Source organism: Periophthalmus magnuspinnatus, chromosome 4, assembly GCF_009829125.3.
Source record: "Periophthalmus magnuspinnatus isolate fPerMag1 chromosome 4, fPerMag1.2.pri, whole genome shotgun sequence".
Lineage (NCBI taxonomy): Eukaryota > Metazoa > Chordata > Actinopteri > Gobiiformes > Gobiidae > Periophthalmus > Periophthalmus magnuspinnatus.
The window spans coordinates 1,567,614-1,578,786 of record NC_047129.1 but is presented as its reverse complement, the minus strand read 5'-3'; the positions used below and the strand labels follow the sequence as shown (position 1 = coordinate 1,578,786).

Below are 11,173 nucleotides of genomic sequence, written 5' to 3'. Positions count from 1 at the left end.
TGAAGAATGTAAGTACCTTGGCATCGTAATTGATTCACATATTAATTTTAAGTCACATGTTAAACAAACCATAAAAAGGGTCAAATTCAATTTATCAAATTTCAGATTCATCCGAAATTCTATGTCCACCCAAGCAGCCAATATTTACATGCACGCCATGATTCTCTCACACCTGACTTACTGCTGACGAGCTTGTCCCAGGCCAACCATACCACACTCAGACCACTACAATCACTGTATAAACAGACACTCAAAGTTCTAGACAAAATACTATATTTAGATAAGATGCTGCAGTGATGGATGTGGCGTGTTTTTTTAAGTTGGGAGAATCTGATTAGATTCACAGATGCTTGCTTTGTTTATAAAATCTTACATGGACTCGCCCCTCCACTGCTCAATGACTTTGTTAGCCTAAGATCAAGCTCAAGCTGCATCACTAGAGGAGCCTCAAGAGGAGACCGTCTAACAGAATAGGCTGATTGATCCCATTCAGAAAGACAGCATTTGGTCAGAGCTTCTAAAGGGTGGAAAAGCATCCCTACAATTATCAGGGAAAGCTCCACATACAGCTCCTTTAAGTCTCAATTTAAACGGCTTTTAACAAATCAGACCCGTCAACACCAAACTCCTGCTGCTGCCATCTAGTGTTTGTCCTTTGCATGTGCTTCTCTGTAATTCTGCTTTAACAAATCTTTTATTGCCCCTTTGTTTATTTTCTTGTGCTTTTTTAGCATAATCTTTTACTGTTATTAATTGCATGCTGTTCTTAATAACCTGTCTGTTTTCATTATTTTTCTTCGCTATGATTCACTTCTTAACACTTAATGCTTTTCTACTTTTTAACCACGCTTGCAAATGTTTTTATAAGGAGCCATCTATACATCATGGCAACGGACAACAGATGAAAACTAGCCTTTTGGCTAATTCTGGCATGTTAAACAGTTACTGTTGGTCAACATGCACTGTCCGCTATAAATAAATAAAATAAATAAACACTCCATCAAACTGAGCACTGGAGTCAAACATCACACAGATTTTCCCAGGCTTCTGTGGGTGGTAGACGCCGAAAGTGGGAAGATGCCATGTCTCTTTGTCTTTGGGGTGAGGTGGTGCAAGCTCAGCATGTTTGTTGTCAAGCATCTTCTGCATGAACTCAGTGAAGTGTGCCTTCATGTCTGGTTTCTTGTCAAGCGTGCGTTGGAGAAACTCAAGCCGCTTTATTGCGTAGCACCTGTTGTCTGGGAGAAGGCGCCTTGGGCTTCGAAATGGGAGTGGTGCAACCCAACTGTTAGTGTCATCTTTGAAGATCTGCTCCATCTTTTTCAGAAAGATGAGGTCTTTAGCTGAGTGCGCAAGGTGGTTAGCTTCACTGGTTTGACAGAAAACAGTCTCTCCTAAGCTCTCAACTGTAGGCTTTACTTGTAGGCTTGAAGGTGGCAGTGGATTGGAAATGGCTTTGGAATTGCTCAGTGTGAATCCCTCCTTTATCAACATAAAGGACTGTTGCAGGGAGTGAGATAGCTTGGGCGACCATTGTCCAGCACATATGTCTTGAGAGCATTTACTTCACTTGGTTTGTGAGCGTTACCCAGACATACTTCTCCGATGATGACCCAGCCTAGGTCAAGCGTCTGTGCAAATGGCTCATTCTGCTTGCCGCATATTTGTTTTCTGACCTTGTGGACTCTCACAAGATTCCGTCCAATCAACAGCAGGATGCTAGCGTGTGGGTCTCGCTAGCTATAGCTCTCAGATGAGGGTGGTGCAAGGCAGCTTCTGTGGTGGGTGTCTCGTCCCTATTGTTGGGGATAGCATTGCACTCTATAAGCGTGGGGAGAGGAAAGCTAATTTTTCCATTAAGTGACTGAACAACGTACTCACAGGCTCTTCTGCCACTTACTTGTGTCACACTGGAGCAGGTTTTTAGTGTGTAGGGTGTGGTTGTGCCTTGTATTACAAACATATCAAAAAACTCGGTCTTTGCTAATGATTGGTTACTTTGATCGTCTATTATTGATACATTCTTTTCGTGTTGTGTGGTTCACCTTTGGGGTGGACTTGCACCAAGCAGATCTTGGAGCAGGATTTCCAGTGATCTCGTTTTCACATACTTCTGTACATGTGGCTGCAACTGAATGCTCTGTGGAACTTCTTGCTCCCCGCCATGCTCTTTGGGGGATGGAGGAGGCTTGGATGTTGGCGGTGCTGGGCCTGGGTGAAGAGCTGCTAGATGTCTCTCACTGTCATATTCTTCACTTTATTGTAGCCAGCGTTTGGCTTGGGGACTGATAGAGGCAAGGCAACGTTAACAGATGTTATTGTCTTTGAGCAGCTTTTTCCTATCTTCCACATTTATCTGATGCAAGGGAAAGTTACATTTGTACCAAGAAATTAATGTCTGAATGAATTTGATGGATAAGGGTAAGAACATGTTAAATGGACTCTTCACTCAGCTCAATTATTATTGGTTGTACATTCATGTCAGCAAATATGCATCTAATTCAAAACAGCAACAGCAAAGTGGTTAAACTAAACCCAACATTGTTAACACTTGCTATTATATTAAATATTATTAATACAAATATATTCTATAATGAATAATGTGGTGTTCTATTAAATATTTTATTAAGTTTCATCATCATATAAATGCATTAATTTACAAAGTTGCAACATTAAAGCAATTAAGAATACATCAATTTGACACTGACATAATTGACCTTTGCAGATAAAAATAAGTTTCAAACAGAAAGAACAGCACTTTCTGTTATTAAAATATTTACACTATTTAAAAAAACAAACAAAAAAAAACCCACTTGTAGCAGCAGATAATGTTTTAGTAAAAGAACTTCATAACAGAAATATTAGAAAAGTGTCTTAATGAGTCACGATGTCATGCTTTGGTTCATTATATAAAGAAAGATACCAGCTTCAAAATGGCTTCCCTGAAAATATACATTATGATCAGAAGTGTCTGTAAAAGTAACATGCAAAAAAGAAGATTGATTACAAATACTCACCTCACACAAGGGATATAGGACAGGCTGTACCTAAAAAAGGAAGACCAAGTTAATTTTAAGTTTACATTGGTAACAAATTAAAATTTTTAATTTTCTTTCATGCAGTCTGACAGAATGACTAATATGCAGTGAATATGCCATTTATTACAACACACTGCGTCTTTCTATAACACTGACACCTCAAACTTCTGGAGCTGTTCCGACCCAGACATCAGCCATCACAATTTGGCCTATGTCCATTCAAATTCATCAGGCTTCTTTTTCCTCCAGTATAAAATAAAAAATTGTTCACTTCCTGCTGACACACTACACCTACTGGGTGCTATGATCAAGAGATAATCCTGTCAGAGTCATAAGAGGAAGAAAACTTACCAGGCAAAGGACAACACCTGCAAGATGACAAACAGCAACGCAAGCCCAAAGTTTTTCCACTATAAAAGAAGTATTGTTAATCAAATAACCAAATATGCCCCTATGAGGAAATTTAAAGGAGGCTTTAAAACTGAAGTTATTATTTTTACACAGATGTATATAGATGAAGAACTTGAGGATAGCTTACCCAAAATGCTGCGCAGAGAGTCAGCACAAGACAAGTCTGCAACAAGAAGGTGGGTAAATAAACATAAAAAGAACTTATACAAGTTATTTAAAACTTTGTAAAAAATAAATACATAAACCAATTAGATTTTTTATTTATGAAAGAATACGGTGTTGTACAATTACAGAAAGTATAAATTATGGTCCAGAACTTTCCTAGTCAACAATTAAGACAGCGTTTTCCTTATTATTGACAAAATTCTCTTACGATCATAATAGTGGTGGCCAGCGCTCTTGTTTTATCACACATCCTCTTCAGTTGCTTCATGGGTCCCATTAGAAACATGGTGCTAATACAATATACACAGGAAAAATATTAGTATTTGTAAAAGAAAAACGGGAACAAGACAGTGAAAGTTACATATTCTGGGGGTTTAAAGATTGCACTCTGTGGCCGTATTCAGGATTTTGAAAGGAACACTATTTCACTTCCTACAGAGCATCCACCATCTGTGTGCCTTAGGTTTGTAAGTAATGTTTCAAAGTATGGCATTAAACCTATGACATCTCCACTAGGTCTTATGGCATCACCTGCTTGTCTCCATAGGCAAAGTTACAGAGCAGATCTGTGCAGAGGTCATATGTTTTGTTGAGCAAAGAAAAACTTTAAGTTTAATAAATGCAAGATCTAGAGGTTTAATTTTAACTGAAACATTACAGGAAACACAATAATGACAGGCAGATAGCAGACCTTTCACCAGAAAAGTTACATAGTCCACCTTTAACATGCTCATTGTTCATTGCCTTTTAGAAAACCAGAAAGGATATATTTAGGCCCAGGGATATGTTTATTCATTTATAAAACAGGCCAAGAAGATATGAGATATGGATATATAAAATTTATAAAAACATTTTTTGACATTTTTTTGTGGCACCAACCTTCCCAGTGTACATATGTTCCCAAATGTGTAGAAAACAATAAAAAGAGTGATTCCAATTTTGGGGAGAAAGAGACAGCCAACTCCCTGCAAAGATAAAGAAGTTAACAATCTCCACTCAGACCAATGAGTGACTGCATGACTTTGTGACTGAAGAGCAAATGCAATTTATTTATTAATTTATGTATAAATCAAGGGGGGAAAAATACTATGCAGCAATGTTTTCTAAACTTATTTGTCTCTGCATACCTTCTAACTCGGGTACTAGGCAAATACATCTATTTATTTATTGGTTTATTTGACAGGGACAGTGTACATTAATAGCATTGCTGCAAATGCACCAGAATTAGCCAAAAGGCTATTTCTCATCTGTTGTCCCTGGACAGATGGCAGACCTGTCAAGAGTAAAAATATTATACAGCAAAAATTACAATATACTATAGAAAAAACATTTAAAACAGATATAACAAACACTGTCAACAAAAGTGTTCAGAAATGACAAACAAAACACAGGCACAAACAAGACAGTCCACAGCCATTCAACATCCAACTCAAGAGAAAACACAAGTGTTTGGTTAGTCAGGGGGAGTCATTAGTCTTGTTAATGCAGACATGTTTGATGTGTTAAGCGCCTATATTCTGTTCAAAAAACATTTTAAAAAACTGGTTCATATTTCTCTGATGTTCTGAGGGACCGAGTTCCAGTCCTGTGCAGCTGTGACTGAGAAGGCTCTGACTGAAGACACTTGTCCTCAGAGGAACAGTCTCCTCGGGCAGACCCTCGTGTTTCCCTCTTAGAGCTGGTTCTTATGTTCACAAACTGATTGAGTGGAGGGGATGACACACCATTAATGATTTTATATATTAGACAGAAGTTGGGAGAATGTCATCAAGTGTTCAAACCTAACAGTTTATGCTTCTGTAAAATGGTGCAATGATGACGTCTTGAAGGTTTTATCTAGAATCTTGATTGTCTGTATAAATCCAGTGGGTTTTAGTGTTGTTTTGTTTGCCTGTGACCATGTTGTAAGACAGTATGTTATGTGAGAAAAGACCATAGCATGCAGTGATAAATGTGGCCTAATGAATCTGAAATTGGACAAGTTAACTTTAACATTTAAATCACAAATCAAAAAAGTGTGCAACCATGTAGTTTTGAATCAATTAGGACCCCAAGATATTTGAATTCTGACACAACTTGTATTTTTTCTCCTGCCACAAAAACATCTGCCTGATTACTAGTATTTGTAATGTTTGATTTAGAAAAGAACATTGCTACTGTTTTATTTACAGAGGTATTATCAATTATTCCTTTATCACTATATTACTTATTACCATAATCCTCCAAAACATCTTTAAAAATTTGTTACAGATATAAAAATAAATAAGGATAAGCGGAAGAAAATGGATGGATGGAAATAAATTCAAATAATTAAATTTCATCTTTCTGAAGCATTGGGAAGCACTGATGTACACCGTGTGAAATATTATGATTTAGCATGCACTGTATAACCCTATATAAAAAAGTAAATGAATAGAAGTAATGGTAAGATGTTCCAGCTGGGACAACAGGAGCAGTGCTTTTAGAAAAGACTCCAGCACTCCTACTGTTAAAGTTTTTGATTATCGTCACTGTACAGCCTACACATGAACCAAAAGCCAGAATTTCCTTAAATGAACATTCCCCAAAGCTTAAAGCGTAAAACATTCCTCAAAGCTTGAATAACCTGTAGAGCAACCTTCGCCCAGGCTCCTGAAGTCTTCCTTGTTGCGTTGAGATTGGCGATGGAAACTGGCATAAGTCTAATAGTGTTGATTTTTACTTACCAAAACAGTGCATCCCACTCCAATAATAAAACACACGATGAATCCTCTGAGGCGGGTGGTCCAGCTCAGTGAGGAGGCCTCGTTTACCGTCTGCGTGCAACATTTCATTTATTGATGAGCGGCTCGTGTCAGATGCAGGTGGCATTCGCGAGCTTTTTATTTTACCTCCAAAATGGTGCGATCCTCTCTCCGCGACTCTTCGCCACTTAACACGGACTTTAATTTGTCCATGATGGAAATAAATAAAAAGATGCTCGGTTAATTTTTCTTTGTTTACCAGTTTTATGACTGAAATGTGTGGCTTTCCTCCAATCGGTCTGCGCTAACGTCACCGCGGGAGACGCAGGTAACACACCTGACGCAATGACTCATGATAGGAGACAAAGACACGAGGTCTCACTCTGAACAGGAACAGCACTGGCCACAAATACGTGCTGTACGTGTTTTAATCAATTACAGTTTATATTTAGGCCTCGGCCATGTTCGACTAATCGTCTGCACATTGGTGGCAGTAGTGATTACTAATGATTTATAATTCATAGCAGCGGGGACTGCAGCAGAGTGATGCTCCACTCTACGAGTTTATAAAATGATGATCTTTTTGTCCGTTTTGTCTCTATGCTGGCCAGGGAAAGCCTCGGGATCCCATAGAAGAGCTGGAGGTGTGTGGAAAGGGAGGTTTGGGTCTCTCTAATCAGAATACTGAACGCGAACAGTGATTTACATGTTAACCCCATGTAAAGGTACGTCTACGGGCGAGTTAAAGTTCTGCTGCAGATGAAGCAGAATTGGCCAGAGTGTACAAAAAGTCCCTCATATTTTGTCAAATCAGCACAACCCAGCAAGTAAAAGCAGATGACATAGCCAATTTAACCCACTAGGTAGCGCCGTATTCATAAACATACACCTGTATATTAGATGACAACCAAATGCACTGGAGTGTACAGAACTTACACCTGTGTGACCCTTGAGGGGCTCTGTAGACTGAAAATACAAATGCACATCAGTTAAATGGTAGGCCTAGTAATAAGACCTCTATCTCATACTACTATGAAAAAATCTATATTAAAAAATAAAAGTAAAGCCTGACCCAGCCAAAAAAGAAAAAGAAAAAGAAAAGCAACAAAATTGCTTTCAATATTTTTTATTACAAAGAAATTCCAAAAGAACATCAAGCCCAACATAAAAAAAATAAATAAATAAATAACATTGGGAGTAGAGACCTGGCTGTGCAGGGATAAAATGATTTTATTCTCTGTGTTTGTGTTCTTGTGTACTACTGTACCACATACCACTTAACCTTCATCCTCTGACTTTGGTATTTTTTCTAAGAGTCCCATTTCCATTGGTGAAGTCCACTGGTGTTTATTGGGATGGACGGAGGTTAAAGTGACTGTGATGTATCTTCTCTCAGAAATAAATTATAGTTTTGTTTTTGTTCTTGTTTAAATGTTATATGCATGATACAGGAATAGTAATACTGGCACTTTTTACATTAGCACATTCCACAATAGCAAATATCATATTTTCTGATGTATTTAGGCTTATATGTGTGACCTAACCAGCTGACAGTGCAATAGACCAACCCAGTAAAGAGCAGTGCAAACATCAGGTGCCAGGAGAAGAACATGACCACAAACATCATATTGCTGTGGTTGCTCAAGTCCCATTGTGGCCCCTGAGGACAGAGGACAAACCCAATCTGTGGGGGGGAAAAACAAAACAAAAACGGAAATATCAAATTGAGTGAAATTAACTTGTAACTCTCGAAGGTTTAGTCATAAACCAGGACTAAACAAAAATGTGTTATCTGAGACTGAAGTCACCTAGATATATAAACCTGAACTAAATTAGGGCTGAAAAATGTCTGAATCATGCTTAAACCCCTTTCACCGAGGCTGTACCAGGAAAATATTTCTTGTACCTGCCAATACCAGGACCCTTGGACAATAGAGACAGTGGAACGCATCAGTTCGAGAGTAATGTTTCCTCTGTGGAAAACTTCCAAAAAAAGGATCAGAGCATCCACATAGATGATGTAGACCAGGAGTTGATGTACCGTGACATCCACCATCATCTGGCCATGTATATGGTACGATATAAGTAAACCTAAGAAAGGAGAGAAGATATATCACAAGTTATAGTTAATTTTATGGTGCGGGGTCCTAAACCCACACGTCTCCACAGAGATGTTGTGATGCAATAAATGTTCCACAGTAAGACATTATTACAAACATTTATCTTGCATTTATTCAAATGGGTAACAACAACAAAGTATCCAAAGAAAATATATGTATATGTCTTTTCAGTATGCTCTAATCTACATGACATGACAACACTGAAGAAAGAGGCCAAGAGAGCAAAAATTACTGCCCACAAACATACCTTTATTTAAGAAAGCCAGACCAAGAACAAGTCTGTCCAAAGCGAGAGGGACAGCCTCAGTGGTGTGAACAAGAAGAGTCATTGCTCCTGCCAATTCAAAGAACATAAAAATGGTGCAGTGCTGCAAGTTCATCATGTCACTCCAGTGGTTCTCTGTGTTGTCATACAATGGTACTTTTGCTCCTGCTATCTGCATGGACACAACCCCTGTAAAAATAACAGCAAAATAGGCGAGGTATTCAGTATAGTCTCTATTATTAGGAATTATATGATAACAAGAATTTAGGCACATTGTCAGGATAATTTGATATTATGTTTAAGGTTGATGAGGGAATTCGTGCATCTGGAGGAGTCCCATTGTCATGATGCCTGTTTGTTGCTGCCCTCCTGTACTCTCCCTCACCTGTCTGTCTGGAGCTGGGCGGAGTCTCTGACTCCTGCTCACACCTGGAGCGCATCAGCGCAATCACCCTCACCTGTGGTGGTGCATAAGAAGACTCGGCAGACTACACTCGGAGCCAGACCGTCCGCGTGTAAAACGTGAATGTTCCAGCTCTGTTTCTCCATTCCTGTTACCCACCTGCTTGTTCTCATTTTGGATTTTGCCACCTTTCCAGACTCCTGCCCTCGCCCGCTCCTGCTCCTGCCTCTACGCTCCGGTACAGTCATCTCACTCCGCATTGCCTGTCTTGGTCTCCGGCGTCCCTTCTGCTTCTTACCCTGGGTCCCGCTCCTTGGACTACACCGGCCCTGTCTGTCCTGGTCTCGTCCCCGCTCCCGTCTTCACTCCAGCCCCGGCTTCCCGTTCCCGACCCGCTCTCCGTCTGTCCTGCCTGCCTCCTGCTTCCTGGTTCCTCGTGTGTGTCATTTGAACTATTTAAGACTTTGATTCACAGACTTGTAAATAAACACTGTCAACCTGTTCTGAGTCCGCATACTTTGGTCCTGACCCGCACCGTTACGACACCCATCAAAGAAAACATAGAACTCTACACAGAATATGAAAACTCAACACAGGCCCAGCATTCTTGCAGTAAAATTACAATTTGTGTGAATAAATGTGAGCAAAAAAAGAATAACATTTACCAACTGATGCAAAGACAATCAAGATGAATCCCTCAAATATTTCCAATCTTCTTTGGTTGGATCTAGAAATTAGTTGCCACTTTCTGTTCTTGTTCTTCTGGGTCAATTGAAACATTGAGAACTTTATCCCCCACCACAGTCCCAAGAACAGGAGCATCCCACCTGGGAGTACATGTCCTGCAAAACTCCCCATTTAAGACCTTAAGTGCAAAAATATAAAATGTAAGAAACCTGAATAAATACTTATATTAGTTTATCAGTCATATTGAAAAGTTTGTCTTACTTGTAAACCGAGATCCTTAAAAATGTCGAATGCCAGAAAGCCAAACAGTGCACAGCAGTACTGCCTCACTTTAAAACCCTGAAGATCAGGTTCAAGCACCTTAAAGGTTTGGATCCTGTTTTTTACTTTTCATTTGTGAAAACCTGCTGGGCTGGTTTTGTTCAGGCTATTCTTCAGTGGGAGAAAAAGGATCTTCAATTGCAGTTGTAGGCAATTTATGGTCTGGGGGCTGGATCATATACTGTAGTGGATAACTAGAATGTGTTGAGTTGGTGATACAGGCATGATATTTGGTACAAATAATATCTGAATGTTATAAACTTTTTATAAACTCATAGGCCGCTTTATAGATAAAGTACTTAAAACTCTAATGGGATGGCCATGTTTCAAGAGTTTTTCTGAATAGTTCTTCTACTGTATAGGCAGTGTTTCAGACAACCCTAATTTTAGTGTGTTCCTTTGCTATGATTATTGTAAATTCAAGTAATTCATTTTGAGAAATAAGATGGCACGCAATTAATGGAAAAGCAGCACCACTCCTATTCACCCTGAGGTAAGTAGGAGTGACAGTGGTTGGACGTCAGCCAATACGAAAGTATTAAAATGCACTACAACTTATGATGCCACCTGGGACTTTTATGTTTTTACAGTGTCCAGGTATGCCTTTTAAAAATGATGAAAATAAAAATGATATATGACTGATTTATCCAACAAAATTTTCACTGTTTCAAATTACTTTAATTTACGTGTAAAGAGGTGGTGTATTGCATTAAAATTTATTGAGTCCAAAGTGCTGCATATTTGTTTTTATGCAAAGTAGACTTTTTTTTTTTTTACCTGTATTGTAATCTGTATTTGATGCATCGTTCCATCCTACTGCTCAAGAGCAGTGAGCATCTCTAAGCAAGTCATGGGCAGATCAGGGATTAATTATTATCAATTGTCACAGCTTTAGTCTTACACAGGAATAAAAAAAGAAAAAAAAAAATCATGGTATATCAAATGAAAAGCATGATGGCCAATAAAAAATACATGACTATACATTTGGACAAACTTCATAAAATGATTTCAAAGTTGGCAGTGTAACCCTCATGCAAAGA

At 38.8% G+C, this 11,173-nt stretch overlaps 2 protein-coding genes across 2 annotated transcripts; both read right to left on the bottom strand.

Annotated features, from left to right (window-relative positions):
* Window positions 1-2,602: 2,602 nt before the first annotated feature.
* On the bottom strand, window positions 2,603-6,668 carry sft2d2a (SFT2 domain containing 2a). The gene is made up of 8 exons (XM_033965475.2): window positions 6,485-6,668; window positions 6,320-6,409; window positions 4,494-4,579; window positions 3,823-3,904; window positions 3,577-3,612; window positions 3,390-3,448; window positions 3,018-3,047; window positions 2,603-2,942 (listed from the first exon to the last, which is right to left on the bottom strand). The coding sequence occupies exons 1-8, from the start codon at window positions 6,548-6,550 to the stop codon at window positions 2,906-2,908; spliced, it is 486 nt and encodes a 161-aa protein (XP_033821366.1). The 5' UTR covers window positions 6,551-6,668; the 3' UTR covers window positions 2,603-2,905.
* An 867-nt stretch (window positions 6,669-7,535) lies between these two features.
* LOC117394098 (transmembrane protein 45B-like) lies at window positions 7,536-10,136 on the bottom strand. The gene is made up of 6 exons (XM_033992125.2): window positions 10,074-10,136; window positions 9,791-9,990; window positions 8,705-8,911; window positions 8,244-8,428; window positions 7,882-8,021; window positions 7,536-7,699 (listed from the first exon to the last, which is right to left on the bottom strand). Exons 2-6 carry the CDS (start codon window positions 9,981-9,983, stop codon window positions 7,615-7,617), a joined length of 810 nt encoding a protein of 269 aa, XP_033848016.1. The 5' UTR covers window positions 9,984-9,990; window positions 10,074-10,136; the 3' UTR covers window positions 7,536-7,614.
* Between the last annotated feature and the right edge of the window lie 1,037 nt (window positions 10,137-11,173).